This window comes from Amblyomma americanum, chromosome 1 (genome assembly GCF_052857255.1).
Source record: "Amblyomma americanum isolate KBUSLIRL-KWMA chromosome 1, ASM5285725v1, whole genome shotgun sequence".
In the NCBI taxonomy this organism is placed as follows: domain Eukaryota; kingdom Metazoa; phylum Arthropoda; class Arachnida; order Ixodida; family Ixodidae; genus Amblyomma; species Amblyomma americanum.
Genome location: NC_135497.1, coordinates 334456300 through 334481201, shown reverse-complemented (window position 1 = coordinate 334481201; position 24902 = coordinate 334456300). Strand labels below are relative to the sequence as shown.

Genomic DNA, 24902 nt, shown 5'->3' with positions numbered 1-24902 from the left:
CAGATTCCGTGATACCGCTGCCTCCGTTTCCAGAACGCCAAACGGGCCCTCTATTCTAACTCGTGCGATCGGCAAGCATGCGCTATTCTCTTCGGCCACCTGCCTAATCCATGCACATTCCCCAGTAAAATCAGCTGCGTTCACGTACGTGGGGTGGATTACGTCCATGGTGGCCGCGGAGTCCCTCAGAACCCGGCATCGTTTTCCATTAACCTGCATGTCTTTCAGGTATGGCTCTAGCAGGCGCATGTTCTCATCGCCCGCCTCCACCAAGGAGAGAACGATTTCCTGCTTCCTGCAAGCGTGGGCGAAGTTACCGGGCTCGTGACAACGGAAACACACTGGTTTCTTTCTGGCTTCAAAAGCCTTATCCCTCTATTTTTCGGTCGCCCCCTTTGTGGGGTTGCTTGATTCTGCTTTGTGGCCCTCGTTCCGCTCCAAGTTGCTGCTTGCTACCCCTCCTGTCTGGATCCGTGGAAATTTTTTTTCTACTTTGGGGCTTACGGGGGCACGCGCACCCTCTACTACGCGCTTGGCATGGAACTCTTCGGCCAGCTCTGCTGCACTTTCTAGGGTTTTATTTCCCGGCCTGTCCTGCACCCACACGCGCATTTCTTCCCTCAAAGAGCCAAAAAACTGCTCCAGGCAGATCACCTCTATTACTTTATCGTGAGTTCCGTAAACATGTTCTCCCTTTAGCCATTCCTTCAGGTCTGCCTTAAGGTTATACGCAAAATCCGGAAATGACTGGTTAGGCTGTTTTCTGGCTTCCCTGAAGCGGCGCCAAAAGGCCTCTGCGGACAGGCGATACTTTTTTAGGAGTGCTGCCTTTACTTTAGTATAGTCTGCCGCCTCTTCTTTTGCCAGACGAGCGAGTACTTGGGCCGCCTCACATGGAAGAATGGTCAGAAGTTTCTGCGGCCAAGACTCGGTCGGGAACTCGCAACTTTCACATGCCCGCTCAAAGTTCACGTGAAAGAGCCTTATGTCCTCTCCAAGTTTGTAAGCGTGCAAGAGGTCCTTTATTTTTATTTTTGATGCTGCCTGGCTTGCCACTGTGTTCGGCACCTCTAGCCTAGTGCGTTCTGCCTGAGCTATCTGTAGATCGAGCCGTTTTTTCTCGATCTCTCTTTCATGCTCTTCGTGCTCCCTTTCCTGCTCTTCGCGCTTCCTTTCGTGCTCCCTTTCCTGCTCTTCGCGCTTCCTTTTTTTTCATCCTCTCGCTTCTTTTGTTCATCCTCTCGCTTCTTTTGTTCCCTTTCCTTCTCCAACTCCTCCTTAATTAGCTCCCAACATTCTAATATCTCCTCCTCGTCCGCACCGAAAACCTCAATTGCCCAAATCAATTCAGGTTTTCTACGGATCGACCCACAATCAATGCCCAATACCCGCATACGAGAACTAGGTCTGGTTTGCGCAGCTTCTTCCAGTCCATGACTATTTAGGCAACGGCAAGTCTCTACTCACGTGGTCAGAGGAGCCCCGGCTGCCTCTTATACCAACCTTCGATTACCTAGTCTAACAATTTTCCAAAGTTGTAAAACCTGGCAATGCTCCAAGAGAAAGACCGCGCACTTACCATACCAGAGTCAGGACCAGGCGCAGACCATCCCACCGCTGCCAACCAGTTGATATGCTTGGGTATCGGGACCGAGGTCTTCACCGCATGACGATGAACTCTGCAGACGACGGAGGGAAGCCTTCAGGCGGGTTGGTAAACTTGAAGGTTTATTTACATATTTACAACAGAAGCAGGGAGACCAAAAGTCAGAGATGAAGTGCCGTGAAACCAGCCAAATTGCGGCTTAAATACAGTGGATATTCCCTAGGCACCTAGCTAGGGAAACCGGTGGCTGATCAAGCGTCCAATGGGCAGACACACTCTTCACAGTCTCCGCCCTAACCCCGTGACCGCTCCGCCCTCACAAACACGTGCACAGGCGATAAGGAATCCTGGCGCCTTGAGGTCCTGGAATGCGGTTTCCGACGGGTTGACCAGGTGCATAAGGTCGTTGGCTTTGTAGGCGGTGATCCCCTCCGTGGAAAGATGCGTCCTGACGGTCCCGGTGAATTCCAGAGGGTAAGATGAATCAGCCGAGTTCGCCCCCGCTTTGTCTGGCCGCGCAGGTGCAAGCGAGCGAGGAGGGTCCGGCGCCTTTGGTTGGATCTTTCTGCCGGTCCACGTGAGGGCGCAGTTCGGGAGAAATGCCGCATTCCATACTCCGGACGAAGGGATTAGAGGCCTTTCGTCACAGCTCGCCACGTCGCCAGGAGCCGTACCTAATCCTCTTCTCAGGACGACAGCACCTTTGGTCAAACATAGTTCGATGGCGCCTGCCGGACTCGTCTGTTCCCGCTGTCGGGGCCTCCGATCACAACAGTCTCAGGACCTGTTGTACGAGCTTCTGCAGGTTGATTTCTTCTGAAAGAACAAGTGTTTTTTTCCTGACTTTGGAAGGATGTTGAGATTCGGCGTTGAGCTTTATGATCACGACAATATTGGGTTTTGCTTGAAATATGTTGTGTGAAAGTATGGTGGGGCTATCTTCCTTGTCAGCCTGGACACAGCAACAAGAACGTTCTAATTGAAATGGCAGGCGGCTTCACGTAAAGCTTCACAGCTGCCGGTCTTCTTGGTGAAATTCCTCCGCAGACTGTCTACACTTTCCAGGAGGCAGGATGCTCTGTCCTCAGCCGGTGCCTTGTTGGGCACCCTGTGCAAAGACGCTATAGAAGGCTGTACTTGGGGCGTGCTGTAGCACACCCTCCACTTTCGCTGGAACCGACGCGTTGCCGAGGAAAGTGACTGAAACAACCCCCCCTTCTTTCCTTCTGCATTTCTTGAGAATTTGATGGCGTATGCAATTGCAGTAATATTCTGTCGAGTGATGCGTCGTGCGCTTAAAGTCACTCCATAGCCTCCAACCTTGCGATCCAAGGCCAACGCGTTGAAAGCACACAATTTGAGGCCAACTGCAGAAGCTGACTTCCCTCCAGTACACTGCTGCCCTCTGTTGTCGCCTGCCTCTGACTCGTGCCTGTGGCGATTTTTAGTCGTTGAACCTTTCACGTTGGTTCGCCCTCCGGACTGCAGACATCCTTGCAAGCTTGGCAGACTCAATTTCGTTTAAGCAGGCCTTGATACTAGGTCTTGTAACTTGGCTGTTCAAATAGCGATGAATCTGGTTGCCAAAGTTGTTCAACCTCTCAATGAAGGTTTAGGAAATGTCAAAGACCAGACAAATGCTTAGATGAGAGTTCAAGTGGTTTGCTTCTAACAAAAAAATCCATCTTCTTTTGACATCCATGATGTCTGCAGATTTGTTAAAGGAGCAATGAACTGATTTCGATGGTAATATTCTATAGTGCAACAGATCTGTAGAGGTGGTTATTGTGGGTATTCGGATCAAAGTTAAACGCTCTGCGTCCAACCTATCACTTAAAATTAATTTTTAAAAATAGCTGTTCTTAGTAGGCGCCAACGTTTGAGGGCGACACCTGACTGCAAGTCCCCCACCCTGATGACGTAAGTGGGCAGCCTCGACGATCTCAGTGACCTCTCTGGCCACGAAGGTCACTGTGATTGTGTGCTCCCATTGTGTGCGTCATTGGGAGCGTGGCAAGATAGGGCGCGGAATGGTGCAGTCCAAGCCTGTTTTCTTTAACTTTTTTCTTTCTCGCTCGTCAGCGTGTTGAGTGGAGGAAGCTGAGGAGAAGCATAATTTTTAATCTCCGATGTCTTCGGTGTTAACGAGCTAGCTTTAAATTTTTATGCGGTGTAATGACAAGTGATGGAATACCGATCGCCCATGCGCTTTCCTAACCTCAGTGTGTAAGTACCATTTCACAGTCGCTTCAAGCCCACGTTGCGAAGGGTAGATCTCTCACATTAGACGTGTCACTAATTTCTCGTTGCGGGAACCAAAGCAAAATTCAGCTAATAATGCTCGTTTTCTTTGTTCGTGAGCTGTCTCACTGGGAGGCAGCATATGCTTCTATGCTACACATCCATGGGAGTAATTTTGTTTTTTTTTTTGTTTCTACAAGCTCAAGTGTTGATCATCAGGTGTTTACATTGAAAGATCCTTCTTTCCATGGAGACCACTATGTGTTGTTTGCACAGGTTTCCGAAGGAGGGTGTGTACGCCAGTGGGAATAAAGAGCCATCAAGAGTGTCCTGAAAAGATTACGGATACTTACAAATAATTTCTCCGGCTATATGCAAGCAAAACCTTTCGACCTGGCTTATTTCTAACCGGCAGTACTTTGTCGCTGAAGATTTGCTGCTCGAACTTGCTTTTTTCGTATTGTTCTTTTCTTGCAGGCATTAAAAAACTAAGCCTTAAATTAGTTCCAGGAGACAGTAATGACTCCGTACAGTACAGTACAGTACAGCTGTAGAGGGCTTGCTGCCCGTAGTGGAGAGGGGTTCTGAAAGAGGGGACGGTTATGGACTGAAACTTTTCCAGCCGTATTCTTCCGGATAAAAGACTCAGGAATGCGAAGCCTCCCCGGAATAAGCACACAACTGTTCCTGCACTTTTACTCCACACTATCGCAGCCTGTCAGCTGTCGACAAAACGGTCGCGTGGTTTACGCCTATTAGCAGGCGCATTATTAACGTCTCCAAGTCTATGGCACTTGCCTGGGACAGCAAAATTAATTAGTATCGAGCAAGGCGTGTTTCAACACTATCAAGGGATGGTCAACGTGGGTAAGCTTGAATTGATTCAGTGGCACACGATCTAGAAGGTTGTCCTAATACCTAATACGCTTCAAGGAACCATCATTATTTTTAAAGTTGTGGCATTAGAAGCTCATAAGAGGCACGGACAGTTTTCAGCAAAATGCTATTTTTGCTTTGAAGAGGAATAGCAGCATTTCTCCGAGCAGAGCAGATCGTTAATTTCGAGGGAATGCCAGAACCATGTCTTCTTAATATAGGATGCCACCAGTTGTTATATGACACGAAAAGAATACTGAACCCTCATGAGGAAGCCACGCAAACTACTCGTTGTATGTCTAGTCTGTAATACTGATTCACTTTACGTAATGTCCACACCGTAACGTCCACACCCCGATAAGAGGTCCAGACTTCATCAGTAAGTGAAGCGCACAAAACACAACTGTTGCCTCGGTCGTGGACTAAAACGTCGGCCAAACGAGGCGTTTTTTTTTTCCTTTGTGCGAAATCGCGCCGCGCACGAAACGCTTCCGCTTGTTCCGCCGATCGTACGCGCTTCCCTGCCGCCTTTCTCGCACTGCGCGAGATGGCTTCTATTGGCTAGCTGGCTTCTATTGGATATTTTGGTTCTGTAGTTGTGTTTTTACTGATGTTTTCTGCGGTTTGTGGTGGTGTATTATTACGCACGCATTTCATATGAGATGCGAGGCATTCGAAGGTGATCGAAGTGAGACGAGGACAGCGTCTGGTGCGTGCTAGGCCTGAAACCAGTTTTCCCCATCGCTTGGAACCATTTGCGCAGCAAGCTGGCTTTTTCCAGCAGAAGCCTGTGATACCTGTGCATTCAAAGGCGAAAGAAGGGAACAAAGTTTTTTGTGAATTGATAACTCGGCAGTCTCCTGCTGCGACCACTCCGCTCATTTTCTTTTTTAAAGCGCGAGTACTTCGACATGCTCAGCTTATTTTAACGGATTGCGTTTGCTTCATTTCGAAGTCTGGCGGTGGCCGCGCATTGCATGCAGGAGCGACTTCCACCTCATGAAATATTTCCCGCAAATACCATCACGATCCTTTCGATAGGTACTGTAGACTGTGCGGCCTGCTCGTGCCCCCCCCCCCCCCCCCCCCCGCCACCGGATACGGGCCGGTGTAGTTTCGGCTACTAGGCTTTGTTCCGGTGCAACGCCAGCGGTGGGGATGGGCTTGCCGGGGCCCGTCCTCTGGGGATGCAAAACCCCATGGGAGTGGCAGCGACTCCCAAGCGACTGAGTGGGCCAGTCGCGCACGTGAGGTCCGATGCCTGTGCGGAGGCAGGCCTGGTTTCATAGTCAGGTTGGACTCACGAAATTGGGCTCGAAAAGTGCTCGAAAATCAAAAGGCCTCTGCACGCGTGGGCGTGCGGGGCTACCGGCTGGCGCGTCGGTTTCTGGTCACGGAGAGGCCAGGTCCGCGCGGAGGTTTTCAGCAGAAGGGCTCCTTGGGAGCGATGTCCTCGGGGAAGCAGCCAGGGATGGCTGACCGCGGGGCCGTGAGGCCAGAGCGCGGGACGCCGAGGTACAGGGGACCTTAGTACGACCGATGCGAAAACTGTCGATGTTGTAGAGTAGCGGTGGAGTAGGCCCGGGTTATCTCACCCTCGGCCAGGTTCTTGGCTTGTGGCCTGGTCAGCCCGGCCCTGAACACTCCCTCCTCAGTAGGTGTGGAGCAAGCTAGGGGAGGAAATAAGTGCAAGCAGCACAGGTGGTACCCCGGGAGGCTAATTCCATTGGCTGGATCCACCACACATACTTCCGGAGTCTGAAAAACCGCGAAAAGCACTTGACGGTTAGTAGCTGGGCAGCGTTTCGCAAGTCCGAACCGGACCCCTAAAGTCGTGGAGGAGCCCGAGGCAGCTGCCCCGGGTTAGGATCTCCTGTCTCCGAGTCGGAGCTATTGCGTCGTTGGGTGGTTGGGCATCCCGTGAGTGGAGCCGCACCATTGGTCAACATCGACGCCCTCCCTGTCTTGGCCAGACAGGAGTCGAGCAATGATAAAATGAGGGTCAATGTCTCGCTGTCCTCAGTTCCCATCCCATTACCCATAACCCTTCCCTCATTCCCATTCCCACAACCTATGTCCCACCCCCTCCGCTACGTCCAAGGGGAGATCAGGGGAGTCCCTCCGGGCCCGCTCCCACGGCTGTTGGTCGCTTAGTAGCATTCCCCCCTTCATTTTTTTAGTTTTCCCACCTACAGGTGGCAAAAGCACAACATTGCCTTCGGGCCTTTTCATTTATATTACGATTGGGTTAAGCCTGTTATACTTAAGTGGCACAGGCAGGGGCCTATTGGTTTACATTCTTTTTTGGCTGCCCCACCCTATTTTTTGTAGCCAGTGGTAACGAACTCACTGTCAAACACTGTATTCTTAAGCCAAGTTTCTGTCAAAACCGCTAGTTCAGGGTCGTACAAAGCAGAACAGCCTCCAACTCAGTTGTCTTGTTTATGACACTTCTGCAATTAACATTTAGTATTTTCAGTATCTGAGATCTCTTAGTCCGGAGTCAGTTTGATTTCTTTCTAAGCCTAAAGCGAGCAGTTCTTGTTTCATCCCATGCATACAGTACGCTGTAAACGCTATTAAGCTTTAAAGCGTGGCGCCCTCTTTCCCCTGGTTTTCAGTACTTATCCACTATTTCCGTATCCCTAACTCGTTTAGAAAAAGGTCTCAGATAATGATTTTGAGCTTTTTTAGTGTTAAGATTTTGAGCGGTTTTTGGTGTTTTTGAGCAGTACGACTGTAATATTGAAATTTTTCACAGATGTCGAGGCGTTTCAAAACGACTGCTCGCGCCTTATTTATTTCATTTTTACCCACCCTGTGGCACCTTTCGACATCACTCACTTTAAAACTGTTCCAGAAAAAATAAACCACCCTCAATTAGTTCCTTTACCTGTTCCTCGCTAGTCTTTTCGCTAAGTTATTTTATTCTGTATATGATCGGGTTATTTCTCCTGCCACTGTTTTCTAAATCGTCCATCTGATTCCTAACTGTACTAATCTGCTCCTGAAGTTCCGATATTGCCAATTACATGTCATTTACCTTCGTGGCTAAAACATCGTCATCTGTTCGCTGAGTTAAACCGGAAAGTTTATTCTCAGTTATGTTTTGAGACGCCTGCAGGCCCTCTATTGGTGAATTAACCTTGCTCTGGCCTTCTAGATATTCCTACAGCATTTGTTTTTAAATCGGGCCAGGATTTGTACCGCCACAAGACAACATACCTTTTGATAATGCAATCACGCAAGAAAGGAAGCGCTGAACACACAGTGGGCAGGGCAGCAGCACTAGAAAGCGATCGTTACTCCTGTAGCAATGTGCAGATTTGGAATCACTAATCTGAACCTCGGCCCTCAGTCTTCAGCGGCTGCGGAGCAACTGACCAAGGCGGCGGTCAGACCTGCGACGCAGCGGAGGGTGCTAAGGATGTCTGGCTCCGGACAGGCCGCCACTGGAATCTGAACCTGGAAACGTTCAACGCTAGAACATTATCTAGTGAGGCTAGCCTAGCAGTGCTGTTCGAGGAACTATCGGACATTAAAGGGGATGTCATAGGGCTCAGTGAAGTTAGAAGGACAGGTGAGGCGTATACAGTACAAAAGGACGGGCACATACTGTGGTATCGCGAATTAGCGGATAGACGAGAACTAGCTGTGGTATTCCTCATTAATCAGGACATAGGTGGCAACGAAAAGCAGTTCTATAGTACTGAGAGGGTTCTCGCGTGTGTGTTTTGCGTGCGGTCGCTTTCGTGCGTAACGAGACTTGCGTCGTCCATGGAGTTGGCCATGGTCGACGACGGGGACATCACATATATCCTTGTTATGGAGTAGTTCTACTCTTACGACAGTGAATACCAGGAAACCGACCCCGTGGTGTCCTTCGCCGCAACTCACTTGTTTGAACCGATTGTAGCCGAATTCCGAAGTACTGTAAAATCGTGGTTGCAATTGCTGCATCAATTTCCAATTCATGAGGCTCTTCAGACTATCTAGAGAGTCGTTCGAACTTTCGGCGCGCTTCAAGGCCCTGCATTTTTTCCGACGCCTATAGGGGGGCGCCCAAGAATTACCGTCGAGAGCCCGCCTCGCTCATTTAGCTCTTTATAAGCAGTTTAAAAGCTACCTCGCTGTTTGCGTGAGCCCCGGCATCCCCGTAGCCGCAGCATAATTAATGTCCAGGCAACGGCGAACCAGCAGCATCTGCCTGCATACTAGTGCAGCAGGCAGAGGTACCGCCGCCGGCAAAACACGCCCGCGATTCGCCCTGCCCGTATTTTTCCAACAGCCCACGCACCATTGTTGCGCCTTCGGAAAAAAAAATGTTTTGTGTGAACTCGCACGCACACGGACGGCTTAGATGTATCTGTTACAAGTAGCAGGTACAACAAATAACACAGAAAGTTACCAGCTGTCGCGTAATATTTCGGCGTCATTTTCTCGCAAAATGACGACAGCGAAGAGCTCCCTCAATTCACCTTCAATACTTACGAGCATGTTAGCGTCATCTGCGCGTCGTCTGCTCAAAGCTGTCTGCACGTGCACAACTTTACTGCACCTCCTTCGCGGACGGTGCCAAGGTTCCTTGCACCACAGCGACACCACGGCTGCACCCAAATCAATCGCAGACAGTGGTGCAGGGGGCGCTATGAATCGAGGGCTTTGGTGCAGCGCACCGTGAACCGGTGCCGGCGGTGCAGAGAACCACGGCTGAATCGAACAAAGCTATAGTGCGGGTAGGACATATCCCACAGTACCCTTTCCTCTTGAACTTCATTAATGAGCCTTTCATTAAACTCTTGGATAGCTGCCATGGTGAGGGATGCGTCGGCTGCTGCTCAGCTGAAAAAAAAAAATCGACTTTCGCGCGCAAAACGGATCGGAAGTTACGCATCCGCAAGGCCTACCGTCATTGGCTAGTCTCGCACGGCACTTCCGGGCGATGGGCGAAATCTTCTGCGAGCCCAGAACCTGGGCGACGCGATGAGCGATAGTGCTTCGGCGGCTCTCAGCACACCGCGCGGCGTGTCGCCTCATGCGGTTAGCGCTTAAACTAATAAAAAGAACAAAACGCATAGAGGACAGACTTCCCTGGAGTTTCTTCGGCAGGAATAGTCAATGCGGAATCAGCGGCGCAGTTAGCTTAACTAGAGACACGTGCACTGTGCATGAAAACACAAACACAAAAAAAGGCGGCAAAATATCCGAGTTCGGGAAAGTGTCGTGTGGGGCTAAATGTGAATGGCGGGAGCATTTAGGCAAAGGTTCTTCGGGGTTCCTCAAATGAACCTCGCTCGGCAAGGTGGTCGAACCAACACCTCGCTGCGCCCCTCGTAGGAGATGGTGTTCGAAGTCAGCGAAGAGCCAGGACTGACGGGAGAGGGGGGAGAAAGGGAGAGAAAGATATAAAAAAAGAAAAGAGCTACAGACGCGCTCGAAGGAGCCCATCCTGGCGTTGGGTAAGCGTGCGGAAAAAAAAAACGAGCTAAAGACGGGCTCGACTGTGGGTCTCCTCAATGAATGCAAGGAGCAGCCACAGGGCGCGTCGCGTTGTCTCGCGGGGGCCGGCCGGTGGGGGAGAGCAGTTTTTCACAGCTGTTGGTTGGGAGGCCAAGGGTGTTAGTTTGGCGCGCGACGAGGCAGGGACACACCGGAGACAGAGAAAGCTGTGGAGGCGTTTGCCTCTACCATTGCAGTCAAGGCGTCGGGAAGCAGTGGGCCTTTGTCCACTAATTTCCGCCCATGTGTGCCCTTTAGGCAGGAATTAGAGTGCAGCGCTGACAATTCACTGTGCGACAGGCGTGTTTATGGGGCGGTCACACTCACCTGCTCTGATAGACGGAGCCAACACTGCTCTTTACTAAAGCAATATCCCAAGGGACAATTGTAATGCATTTATAATGGCCACTCCCCTTGGCATTTCTTTTCCACAGGAAAAATCTGTAGTAACTGTTGGCGGCTACCTGAGGGGCGCGCTGCTTGAAAAGGGCCCACTGACGAACCATGCACAATGCCACTGTGAATGGCAAGCGAAACAAAATCGGAAAAGCAAGAAAGGAAGAGTAGACATTCCTTTGCGTGGGCAACAGTCATGCTGAATGTCTCTCTATGAGCCCTGCAATGCAGCGCACTCATTTTTGCTTTCATTTCTCATTTTCTTTCCAGGGGACCCGCTTTCCCCCTCGCGTTGCATTGGGAGGCGTACCACCAGCGCGATGTATAGCAGGAACTGTGGAAAATAAATAATCGCTGCTTGCGGACATCTTAGCTAAGGGCTATTACGGCAGTGCGAATATCTGTGTCACATAACATTGTGTTGTCTGGCTAGTTCGTGAGACGGGGACCTGGTGCGAAGATTGACAGGCGATCCCCACAATGTGATGAAACAAACGTGCGACAGGACCAACTATCGACCGCCTCGCCTCCGCTAGCGCTTCGCATTTTCTATGCCTTGCTTTCAGTTCTGCTGGTCGCACAGCTGCACCTTCGAACCTTGTCTGCGCCGCTTACTCTTGGGCCGCTCGTACCGCTGAGTCCTGGCAGGATCGAGGTAGCCAGAGCAGGTCCCTGTATGTGCGATCGCGTCCATGCCGCCAAACAGCGCCAGGCTGGTTATTGCCCGCAAATTGACGCAGTCGAGCATGCAGGCGGACATCGTGCTGAACTTGTCAATGACTCATTTCACGTGATGGAACGCATACCTAGATGTGCCACTGGTGCTTAGGCCACGGTCCTGCGCCATGGTCAGCTAGAACACAAGGTCTACGGTCATTCCACCCAGTGCGGTGGTGGCTTTATCGGGGGGTGGCACACGGATTGTCGCGTTGACATTCGGCCCACCACTGGTCGTCCACAGTTTGTAGTGCCTGTTGTAGGCACTCAGTGACCAACCGAAGGACAAACGTCGTCCCACACAGGGCGGCACCATTGAGGAACGCATTGTGGAAGGCAACTGTACCGCAATCTACAAAGTGTCGAATCGGGAGCATGACCTCTATGCCCTGGTCTCCGCTCTCGGGCGAAAGCCAACTTGGGCAACCGAATTAAAACCGAAGGCCGTAAACCAGATCGAGCACGGCGCAGAGTGTACACTTCTCCTACACTTGTGTTTGTTCAGAGGCAGTTAAGGGAAGCTGGGGAGGTCACTGACAGGGATATGTAGTGCTGCTTGTCGTCATCACTGTATCAAACGCTACGGGAAGCGATCACTGGTCGTCCCCCGAGGTTAATCGACTAATGCAATTCTCGTTTTACACCCTTGCACCCCAACGATCTCCAGGGCTGCAACTAAGAAAATCTACCCATTTAACATCCTGGATATTAAAGCGGGGTGCAAAATGAGTGTTACCTTATGAAAACACTCTTTTCACGAATATTGTGCGTGCTGTAAGGGTGAATAGTGGTATTCTGCCTATAAGGGTGCAAAGTGGTGTACAGTGTACACAGCGAGCGTAGCAGCGAAAATGAAAAATTTCAATACAGAGATGCACGTATATCAAGGGAGGCAGGTGCCTATCAAGCTATCAAGAGAACTGTTTAAATTTTTACAAGTACGAAAGAACCGATAGCGTCAGTATGAAATAGTGATTCATTTCGTGTGTGTGACAGGTTTCGCGTGTTATCCCCTTCTGAGATTTCGATATGAATTTTTAGACTTGTAATTTTAAATTTTTTGGCATCGTATATTTATTAAAGCGGAAAATTTTGGGGACAAGTAGGGAAGCGCTGAAGCTCCTGTAATTTGTTAGCCCGAAAAAAAAAAAACCGTGGAACTCTTTTTCGTTTATCACAGATTCGGAGCACATGAACGATGCGCGATGCAGCAGCTTGACGTAGTTCCAGCCTCGTTGGCTACAAACCGCCACTACAAGCATAAAAATGATTAGCCGTTTGGTTGATCCTATTGGTTCCAACGAGGCTTCAAAAAGAACACACACACACGCAAAAAAGTGAACACTTCGGACCTGCGAGTTTATTTAGTAGCTTCGTTTTTGAATTTACTAGTCCGAACATAACACAGTAACACATTTCAAGGTCAATTCTTAAAAAAAAAATACCGCGCGTAATCACAACGACTCACTCTAGGGTGCCCTGATCCAGCGTCGCTGCATCGAGGCACCCTAACTAACGCGGTTAAAATGCGAATCACTGTTTAGAAACGACAAGCAACATATTCCCAACAACGCTTCTCTCTCGAAAAAAAACCGCAAGAAACCGCCAAAACCAAAATAAGTTAGGCACAAATGTGAAACTTTGTCTTTGGAATGCAGGACATGTTGTGTTAAATAAGCAGAATTTTGTTTTCTTTATCGATCTAGTGTGTGCGCATCGCGCTTTTGAAACTAAGCCTGATAGTAAAAAAAATCTTTCCGTTCTCGTTAACACTACAATAACAAATCTACCTCGTAGTCCTAGGTTTTTGACAGGAATACAAGATTAGCTCGAAGCGCTGTGAAATAGCTGCCGAAGAAAAGGTCCGTTTTACGCAGGACATCGAAACGGCGCGCCTCACGCAACAAAGTTGTGGGAGCCATGGCTAAGCCTAATTACATCGGGAGACCCAAACAGTCTCTGATAACAACCACGTCTTTGCCGCTGTTCCCATCGCAGGGACGGTGGACGGCGCAGTATACGCATTCGCACCAGGACAGAGAGACACTACCGCGTGGAACGCAGTAGTTCTCGACAAAGAGCCTAAGGTCGTAGCTGTCCGTGCTTAGGTGACGCAGCGCGGGCAGGGAATTCAGCAAGTGGTGCAGGCGCTCCGGCGTCAATTGCAGCGCGACGACCGTCAACGCAGTGTCCAGGGTAAGTTCCTCCAGGCATGGAAATGAAATCTGTCGATCGTGCAGGCAGCACAAGTGCAGGAACCCGCGGCAAATGGCATCACCGGCGATGAGCAGGTTCCTCAGTGTCCCGCTGGTGGCGTAGAAGAACCCATCGAAAACGACCATGGGCAGCTTCACGCACAGCTGGACCGTTCTGAGTTGAGGAAAAGCGCCGTAGTCCAACGGAGTGTCATCGCTGGATATCTCGCAAGACACCAGGCGCAGTGTCTTGAGCTCCGGACAGAGCATGGCCAGCGATGCGAGCCTTAAGCCTCCGCAGCACCAGAGGGAGAGACTCTCCAGCCGCGGCCACGTCTTCAGGAGGCTCTGTAGCTCGGCGCCAACGTCGGCGAAGCGGATGGAACCTGCCAGAGACACTGACAGACTGCGAAGGTAACGGAACGCGGAGATAGCGGCGAACGCCGGCAGTGACCCCACGATTACCTGCAAAAACCGCCACATCAATCACTCAACTCATTAGAGTCGACTACAACTTCGAAGAGATCCCGCGGAACTCGCGTCATTTTCATGTACCCAGACGCGGCGCGGCGGCCGCATTCCGGCAGACGCTCCTTTGCTATGCGATGCGCCGCGTGTTAACCCTTTGTGGGACAGCAGATATTTTATCCAGAATAGATTAAAAATTTTCTATTTTGCACGAGGTGCACAGAAACGGTTCTCGACAAATTTCACAATTTCGGTACAAGCGGAAAAAAGTGGGACATATTTGTCCCCTTGGCATTAAATGGGGATAAATAAAATGGGATGCATTTGTCCCACTGACCTATATACATGTGTTTCCTCACAGAGCTTGTTTTTTCTAACCACTTCATGAACTTGTTTGCACTACTTCCCTTGTTGTTATACTTGTATGCACTACTTCTACCATCTTGCAAAATCCAACAGCGTCTACGCCTTTGTTAGATTTTCACATGGTTGTGTTCTTTGACAATGAGCTGAACTTCACCCGAGATGCCAACTATTTTTGCCATTTTTTTCACCCTGCATGTTCATTTGGAAGGGCTTCTTGCTCCTGTCGGTTCTTAATGTTTAGCGACAAAATATTTTGGCGCACAAAACAAACTCTACATAGGATGTTTGAGAATTAGCACTCAATATTCAGTCATTAAATGTCCCACTATTAAATAGCCCAACTATGTTGGACTATTAAATGTCCAGCATTAAATGTCTAAGACCGTCGAAATAAGTGCACGTTGTGATCTACAGTTGTGCCTCTCTATGCAGAAAGAAGGAATCACTCACCGGGCATTTTGACTGTTTTTTTCCAGATCGAATATAGCCAAAAACTTACAACGCACCCTCCCCCCCCCCCCAAAAAAAAAACAACGAAGTTTCAAGGTCTCGACTCACTACCTCATCTAGTACACCTGGCTGACACCGTTTTTAAAGAACTCACTGAAACCTAAATATAGGTGGGAGCACAGCGTAAGTCCCATTGCACCTTACGAGCCCTTCGGTATGGGGAATAAAGTGGGACGTATGTGTCCCATTGTCCCACAAAGGGTTTAAAGAACCCCAGGTGGTCGAACTTCATCCAGAAACCTCCAGAGACGACATGTCCCAGAGCCTGTGCACAGCTTCGTTGCGTTCAACCCTATACACAGCACCAGACCATAACATACCAAAACATTGTATCATGCATTGTAACCAGAAAGCAGAAGCAGAAGCACCGCTGATAAGGATTAGCAGAAAAGATGAATGGCCACTTGTGTTCATCATAAACATAGCCAAAAGAGTGTCAGAGTCTTTTGCACACGACAATGCCTTCCAAATGGAAAGCCTGGCTCCTAGCTTATATACAGCAGCTTTCACGCAGCAGGAAACTTTACAGCGGTGTGGAGTTTTTGTGTACACGGACCAAATTTCAGTGGCAAATTTTTTTTCTCGCATATTTATAACGGTGAAATTCTAAGGGCCTAGTGAAGCTCTGGGATCAAATTTCTGTCATGGAAACGCATTTTCCTGTAACCAAGACAATTAACGAAGATTACTTTTCCATCCGAGACCACTGAGCGCACAAATGACAAAATCTTGGCAAAAAATACGTTAGAACAAAGAATTTTGTTCATTGATCCACCCGTTAGAGTAGATAGTTTTGTTTTCCTATTCGAGGATCTGAACATACTCTTATTTTCTTAGTAACACAAACAATCGGCGGAAACTTTACGCGTTGATTGATTGCCTAATCAGTCTTCTGAAACCCTGCCACGAATACTATAACAGATTAGCTGCGTTTTAACTACGGAATAAATGAAGAAGCGCCGTAGTAATGGGCTCTGGAATAATTCTGAACACCTGGGGATCTTTAACGTGCACTGATATCGCACAGCATAAGGGCGCCTTTACGTTTCGCCTCCATCGAAACGCGGCCGCCGCGGTCCGGTTCGAACCCTGACACTCCTTTGTCCTTTCCCTTCAGCCGCGGTTCAGGTGTCCGCTGATATGTGAGACAGATACTGCACCATTTCCTTTCCCCAAAAACATTTTTTTTATTTAAGTACTGATTAATCTGGTAAGATGGCGAAAGCTGTGGTGTATAGGCCAAGTAGACGCGGCTTGGCGTCTGTAACGTTGAGTGCATTCCGCGCACTGGATAGGCAGCGCGCCCACCCTGCCAGGTGGCAATTAATGGTTGATCGCGAGAGGCCGGTTACCCAATGAACGCTGCGGCCTATTGCTTCAGTGCCGCATGTTTGCCACAATATTGTCAGCGCTAATTTCCTGCAGCCCACATCTCTCTCTCACCAATCGTAAACTCCGCGCTCGCATGTCTGACCTCACCCAGCAATCTGTCGAGTATGCTGCACAACTCGCTGACAATAACTGGGTACATACATGCAACAGCGCAGCAAGACATGTCGAGCCGCAACACTTGGCGGCTCGTTAGGAGTCTCATAGACCCCCCACAAACACGCTCGGAAACCCAGAAACACCTCACTCGCGCGATGCAGAATTTTCAAGGAAACAATTGGAGGACGCTTAAGCTTCGTCTTTAAGATTGAGACGCGACAGCGTGTCGCAGCGTTGTCGAGGAGTACACGGAACGGCATCGCCCGTTCGGCGCGACGCGTGGCCTGTTGGACAATTTAAGGAAAGGACGCCTGTCTCACATGAGATCGGCGGACACTCGAACCGGGCCGTAAGGAAAGGAAAAATCGATCGTTCAATCAATCATTCAATCAACCAAGTAATTAATAAATAAATAAATAAATCGATCGATCAATGATCAATCAATCGACATTAGATCGATCAATCAATGATCAATCAATCGATCAATCAATCCTTAACGCTATCGCGTTAAAATCTCTTCCCTTACGGCGCGGTTCAGGTGTCCACCGAGATGCGCTATTTTTCGCTCACGGCCAAAGACGCCGACACCGACGACACCGGCTTTTCTGCGACACGAGCTCCTTAACGCTGTCGTGTTAAAACAGCGCGGTCAGGACCAACAGGGTCTTGAAATGAGGGACTCCGCCTTGCATTGCAAGGGGCGATACCCACTAGGGGCCTCTCCCCTACCTGTATATATATCTAAATAAATGCTTTTAAAAAAACCAGCACTCTCACTACGGCCATGAACCTCAAAGCGCGACTGAGGCATCCACTGAGCCAGGAAGCCAGCTATGCGCTCTTCCTTTCCCCAAAATCATCGCAGTCTACGCCATGCAATGAACACAATGAACGCTGACGGCCTATAGAAGCAGAGACGAGTAGTAAGTGGTTTTATTAAAACAATAATAAAAAGGAAGGAAAAGATTTTTGCTAGCCTCGGCATCTGCCATCGATACTGAAGCGCCTGAGCTGGGGCAGCGGAAATAAAGGATAGCAGGCAGAATGGAGAAATGAAATGAAAGAGGTGAGGGGACACGAAGAGGGGATAGGGGAAGAGAAACAGACGAGCGCTCGGTTTCGGCGGCGGCTGAGTGACGTCATAGCTATCACGTGGTTTCTCCTCGGTTCGAGGTGAAACGCGCGCACACTGTGCACACGGTGACGCTACGGAGGGGAGTAGTAAAGCTTTCACTTTAAAACCGTGCTCTTTGAGCAATCCTTCTACCTTTATCTTGGATATCTTTCTGCGTGCACAGGCTGTCGCGACATCAGAAAACATATACCGGTCGGGATATCCATGACCTGAGTCATATACAGCCTACAAGCGTTCGCGCATAATGCGTCAGCTTACATGAGTGCGTTTACAGGAGTGTTGTAAGTAATAAGATGTCAGCCAGAATTTTTCATAAGCTTTACAGACGCTTCATAGCGATCTATGCATAACCTAAAACTAATCGTCACTGTCGTTAAGTGCTGAAACCGCAAAAATGAACCCCCGAAATTTCCTTTGTTCCCAGCGGCAAGGAAGTAACAGACAGGTCTAGAACGCCACCCACAGTTGTCCCCATGATCGCCACAACATCCAGGCCTAGATCAGAACCCCGTGATTACGGCAGCAGCCAAGGCCTGCATGTCCATTGGGGGTTAAGATTTCCTAATCAGTGCTGTTTGGACAGCTGGCCAACGTCAAATTTTCTGCTAAACGATACCACGAAGCTAACTTCGATGCTACCTATTCCGGGGAAAATCCAGCATGGTGCTATCAGTTGAAAAAAAAAATTAGCGGCGTTTCAACTACTGCTTAACCTGGTTAGAGAGCGAAAGCTGTGGTGTATCGGGCAAGTGTAGACGCGGCTTGGCGCGTGACGTTGAGTGCGTTCCGCACACCGGATAGGCAACGCGGCCACCTTGCCAGGTGGCGTTTAAATTAATGGTTCACCGCGAGAGTTGAGGTTGGTCATCCAATTAACGCTGAGGCTTACTGCTGCAGTGGAGGGTATCTGCCACAACGTTGTCAGCGATAATGCATGCAGCCCACATCTCTCTTTAACCACCACCACGTACCTCAAAGCGCGACTGATGCGTCCACTGCCCCGGGGAGTCAGTTATTCGCCTTCCTTTCTCAAAGTCATTGGAGTCTAGAGCGTTGTCAACGTTAACGCCAATTAACACAAAGAACACCGACAGTCTATAGCTTCAGTGTCGCGTTTCTGCTACAACGTTGTGAACGCCAACGCATGGAGCGCACATCTGTTGTTGTTGCGACTGCAGGAAGAATCGAAAGGAAAGTCCACGGGCCTGCCCACTGGCTCAAGCTGAGCCACAATCGCAGCCTCGTGCAGACAGTAGGAGTGTTGGAAGATAGGACAGGAAAGATTCAAAGAAAAGATGCGCGTTGCAACAACCACGTAATCAGAAGCGACGACGACGGTTTAGCAACAGATACCCCCGGTGGCAAGGAGCCCTCGCCACATGTGCGAGAGACCCTAGGTCCCAGCCCCCTAACGTCAGGAAGCCCCCACAGCTCCTCCTTAGCGGACATCTGTCACAACGGCCACGTAGCTTAAAGCGCGACTGAGGTGTCGACTGTCCCAGGTGCCCAGTTATGCGCCTTTCCTTTAGTTTCGAAGAAAATTGAAGGTTGGTTTTGTTGCGAAAGCAACACTATACGCCAGCCAGGCAGCTAGCTCGGCTCGTCGCGTGGTCGCACTTCAGTCGTACGCCGCGACCGACGAACGACATTGAGCCGCCGTTGCCTAGCAACACAGCAGCCGCGCTCCAAAAGATGGCGCCGCCGTCGACGCCGCTACAGTGTACTAGAATAGGGGCAGTGTGTTCAGGAGCGCTTGCCGCTGAGGCGCTTCATGCAGAAAGCACGAGATGGCGCTACAGGAGCATGGGCTGTACGGAACCAACGGCGCAGCGCTGGCGCTGCGCGTTTTTAGAAGTGTTGTAATCATCCTCCGCCTCGAACAGACGTGCAAATGCTCGGAGGATGTGGAGATGCATGCTTGGAACTGACGTTCACATAAGAGATTAATTATATGTGTACTTTAGCGCATCACAACGCTCATTAGACGCATTTATTAAGAAACCTGACAGCAAAGGGTTTGGAGACACCGAAATAGTGGGGTAAAGCCGTTAAATCTGTTGAGCCACGCTACAACGTAACCAGAAGTTATTCGAACGTAAAAAAAACATTGATTAATGGGTTTAATATCCGCAAGCAACACTCGCGCTTCAAGTAGCACCGTAGTAAAGGGCTTTGATTGAGTTGAAGCAACTCGGATTCCAGGTGCATTTTCTTGCGCAGTTCGCACTCATAAAAATGCAGCCGCTGTTGTAGAAAACACAAAACTGTACACGGCCCGAAGCCAAAGGCCTTCCCTGCTTGGTATTTACCTTCTTTCGCGGTAAACATGGTAAACATTTGTCCCTCGTTCTATCCTCCGGTTTCGCGAATTACCCGCAATGACTGGATTTGCACAGTTTATTCGTGACTTTTATTTACGTCATGAAGAGCTCCGCAACGTCAGGCTCATGTACGAGTCTGAGACACACCAACATCACACATTTGAATGAAAGGAATAAAACAGGTAGGAAAGAGGCCAAGTAAAAGGGATTAAACACAGAAAAAGAGCGAGTACATTCCAATCCAAACAACGGAGACCTACAGCGGAATTAATGTGCTTAAATGAATTCCTTAATTCATTTTTGAATTATATTTACAAAATTGGCTTTGGCCAGTACACCGAATTGGCTTTGTGCCAGTACACCGAAGGCACATCGAGAGAGCGAAGGCCTAACACAGAGGTTGCCTCAAACAGCTGCGGTTCAAGTGCGTCGCCTTGCAAATATGGCGTGTCAAGTGAAGCGAGTTCCTTTACAGCGTCATTGTGACTGTTTTGCTCAGTACAAGGCCTCTTGGGATCAGCAGAACACACCGTAGGGCTCTTCCGCTTTCTTGGCGCCCGAGGCGTCGGCGTCTTCTTCGATAAATAGCCCGGCGTGTTTGGTAGGAGCGTAGGTACGGCATCCGGCAGCAACTCTGGCTTTCCTCGCGGAATGCGTACCTCTTTCCCCTCTATAATGTGGACGTAATCCCGTAGGATACAAGAAGGATCGAAATGACGCTCGCAGACTGAGCAACTTTCATCAAGGACCTTATCTTTTCGATGCAGGTTTCGTTCCCAAACCTTTCTTTTTCCTTCATCTTTCGGCACGGCGAAGAGGGAAGGCTGCTCGCCTTGGGCCCACTTGTAGCCGGTGTCGCACCCCGGCGCAAAGCAACGACGTTGCCGTCGGCGATTAGGCATTGGCTCTCACTCGCGAACACCGCAGCAAAACATCACACTGCTAGCACTGCCCGTGCGGCCGAAACACCCCGTTTCTTCACAAGCAAGGTGGAGCTCAAGAAGCACGCTGCAACCCGCCGCAACACACGGAGAACGCGTCCGTACAGCCGGTGCGACTGCAGCGCCACCACATACATCCGGGACCTGTCTACGCTGCCGGCTTCACGACGGTGCGTGGCGCGCTCCGCCGCCTGAACACACTGCCCCTATTCTAGTACACTGTAACGCCGCTCGCTCCACCAGATGTGCTCCGCTGGGGTAAAGGGAGAGGAGGTGTCGCCTCGCGGGGGGTATTTACATATGCGCTTCGCCTTAGTCGATTCTAGTCGTTATGGAGAGCGCGAAAGGGAGGCAACAACGAAAGAACGAAGCGAGGAAGAGAGAACGCGCTCAAGAGACGGCAGAAGAACGTGCCGCACGACTCGAGAAGCGTCGTAACGAAGATACGGCTAGAAGTCGGGCCACGTCCTGAGGTGACTCTTCAACTGCGAAATAATAATAATAATAATAATAATAATAATAATAATAATAATAATAATTGGTTTTTCGGGAAAGGAAATGGCGCAGTATCTGTCTCATATATCGTTGGACCCCTGAACCACGCCGTAAGGGAAGGGATAAAGGAGGGAGTGAAAGAAGAAAGGACGAAGAGGTGCCGTAGTGGAGGGCTCCGGAATAATTTCGACCACCTGGGGATCTTTAACGTGCACTGACATCGCACAGCACACGGGCGCCTTAGCGTTTTTCCTCCATAAAAACGCAGCCGCCGCGGTCGCGTTCGAACCCGGGACTGCGAAAGAGACCGGTTTGAGTTCTCGAGAGCGTCGGAATGAGACGCTGCGTAGACGACGTGCCGAGGCAACGAAGCCTTCGCAATTCAACTAGGGTTAACCAGAGCTAAACCACAGCCAATTTTTTTAAAATTGATTTTTATGAAAGGGAATGGCGCAGTAACTCTCACATATATCGGTGGACACCCGAACCGTTTTTGAGGAAAGGAAATGGCGTAGTAACTGTCTCACATATATTGGTGGACACTCGAGCCGCGTCGTAAGAGGTTTGACCTCTGGCTCACTTGGCCAAAACGCTAGCACGCGAAATCGTTACGAGGTAGCGTAGTGAAGCGTTCGCTTCAAAACGCTCGCGTACTCTGAAATGACAGTGCACGTCAAACGACGCTAAGCGGTAGAAAACTTTTTACGACTGGACGACTTCGGTCACGTGCTTAAGGTTGACCGGCGCTAACTCACGGTCATTTACCGTCTTACTCGGTAGGAATGCTTGAAGACTTGTGAGCAACGTGAGCTTTACACTAAGGTGACTCATTTCTCTCTCGCTGTTTTCAGACCTCGTCTATACTCACCTCACGGCGCGATTCAGGTGTCCACCATAAGTGATACGATTACTTGTAATCTCTGCTATATGGAAGGTTGCTTCGTATTATAATGTGCACAATACCTGGAGCACCTCAAGAAGTGGAAATTTCCCTGCTGCGAGCTCAATATCGTCGGCTCCTGCGGTGAACACATGGCCGCAGTTGGAGATCTTCGCCTCAAAGCCCAACATGAGGTGAGTGAAATTGGAGGCATTGTGACGCCCACCCGGAGGGCTCGAGTTCGCCAACTGCAGGAAAGCTCGCTGGACAGATGCAACGTCGAAGCGGCGCACCTGTGCAAGAGGAAGCAGATGCTAAGCTTGAAAACATCCGTGGGCCCTTGAAGTGCATTCTCATTACGCGCCTGCCGATACTTTCTGTCACAGGTCTACAGGGCAAGAAAGCTCGTGTGGCAATATATGAAAGATAACGAGTGCTTACGGTCACAAGTCCCTGTTTCAAAGCTAGCGTGTAACGCTTGAGTCAGACGGCATGCACTCAAAGTTCTAATCACACAGTCGAATAAGCTATATGCTCACTGTGATACAGCTTCGGTTCAGGAAAAGACGCATCAATAAAGCTGCGATGGATGACACCTTTCTACGTCCTATATGGGGCTCCTTTTTGCGCCGTCACTCCCGGCGTCCATTTGACCGACTCAGTTTACCACAACACCATTGCATCCGCTAGAAACGGCTCGTGGAGAATTCGACGGCAACACTTACGTTCGGGCACGTGCGCAGGATTTGCAACACTGTCTCCTCGGTGAAGAGTAAGCTGCTGGCGCATCCTATCTGCGTGCTGCCTTCCAACTCCCTCAGTTCAGAAGTCGGCACTAGCGGCGCCCCGCGGATTCTGGACGGTTCATCCAGTTCCACGGCATGGACGCACAGGTCATGTGGTAGGGAAAGAACCTTGGCGTTGGGGAACATGCGAATGAGCCTGAAGATCGTGTCCCTGTTGTGCACGATGCATACCTCGCCGGCGAATCTTAGCACCTCCCTCGCGGAGGCCTCATACACGTTCGAGGACTCGAAGGCCGCGCATCCGGCAAACAGGGCTTCCGAGATTCTCGTCTCGCGCAGAGAGCTCGTTGCCGAGACAAGAGAGGCCTGGTTTGTCACCAGCAGGCGGCCATCGTCGTCGCGCATTGAGTAACCGCCAGGAAGCGGGACGTCTGCCGGCCACGGTGTCTCGAGCTTCAGGACGATGTAGTCTTCAGCGAGGAGCAGGAACCATGAATCTCCGAACTGTTCCACTCGTTCCATCGCGTAATAGGGGTCGTCACCTTGAAAGTGGGAAGTACTCTGGCTCTTCACGCTTTGAATGCACAAAGAGAAAAGAAGAAAAAAACGGGTTAACTACCGCTCAACCTGGTTACAGAGCGAACGGTGAGGCGTATCGCGCAACTAGACGCGGCTTGGCGTCTCTAACGTTGAGTGTGTTATGGACACGTCAGGCAGCGCGCCCACCCTGCCACCGTGGCAGTTAAATGAATGGTTGATTGGAGGTTGCGCACCCAATGAACGCTGTGGCCTAGTGTTGCAGTGCTACGTGTCTGCCACAACGTTGTCAGCGCTAATGCATGCAGCCGACATCTCTCTTACCACCTCCGCGTACCTCAAAACGCGACTGAGGCGTCCACTGACCCAGGGTGCCAGTTATTCGCCCTTGCTTTCCTCAAAAATTCTGAAGGCTACTTTGCTGACCTAAAGTGCGGTGAGGCGAAATCCGTTAGCGCGGTGTTGCTGCTTGTGTCGCTGATGTGCCGTGAAGATGTTGATTAAAGACTGACTGCAAAGAGCGTTTAGACGGCACCCTTCCAGATCGGCGTTCAGGAAGCGTCTGGGTTGGGCCGCGACAGCGTGTTACAGCGTTGCCAAGGGGTCCACGGAATGCCATCGCCCGTTCGACGCGACGCCTTTCCCGTTGGACAATTTAAAGAAAGGAAATGACGCCTGTCTCACATATCTCGGTGGACACCAGAACTCCGCCGTAAGGGAAGGAAAATGAAAATTACTTTTAAGGAAGGGAATGCTCCTGTCTCATATCTCGATGGACACCCGAACCGCGTTTGATTGACAGCTATAGTGTGACAGATTTCGCGGACGGACGGATAAACAACGATAATCCATTAAAGGCTTTCGCCTTAAAATCATCGGAGTGTAGAACGTTGTGAACGCCAAAGCCAATGAACACAATGAACGCAGACGGTCTATAGCTTCAGTGCCGCGTTTTTGTCATAACGTTAATGCCAACGCATGCAGCGCACACTTGTCACTACCGCCAGCTAGCTTAAAGCGCTACTGAGGTGTTCACTGTCGCAGTTATGCGCCTTTCTTTTGCTTTCGAAGCTCCCGCTCTTCATCGGTTTAGGCGCTGCTCCGGAGCGGCTGAAGCTTACTAAAAATAATTGGTTTTTGGGGAAAGGAAACGGCGCAGTATGTCTCTCATATATCGTTGGACACCTGAACCGCGCCGTAAGGGAAGGTATAATGGAGGGACTGAAAGAAGAAAGGAAGCTTAATGCAACGGACTCGGCGCAATCCTCGGAACGTAGCGTAAAAGGTATGGCTTTAAAATATTCGTTATGATGTGAATGTTAATTCACGGTAACGCCAAATGACTGTGCCTCCTACGCGAGGCTTTTAACAGTGCTGTGAAGGCACAGGGCTCCGGGGTACTGGAAAAGCTCTCAGAATACATCGGCGTTTTTAACGCCAAAGCTTTACTACGCCAGCCAGCGAGCCATTTCGGCTCGTCGCGCA

General features: G+C 50.1%; 1 protein-coding gene across 1 annotated transcript; it reads right to left on the bottom strand.

The window, feature by feature from the left end:
• Window positions 1-11180: 11180 nt before the first annotated feature.
• LOC144121070 (uncharacterized) lies at window positions 11181-23448 on the bottom strand. The gene is made up of 4 exons (XM_077654013.1): window positions 22860-23448; window positions 22218-22427; window positions 13367-13995; window positions 11181-11331 (listed from the first exon to the last, which is right to left on the bottom strand). The coding sequence occupies exons 1-4, from the start codon at window positions 23400-23402 to the stop codon at window positions 11181-11183; spliced, it is 1533 nt and encodes a 510-aa protein (XP_077510139.1). The 5' UTR covers window positions 23403-23448.
• Between the last annotated feature and the right edge of the window lie 1454 nt (window positions 23449-24902).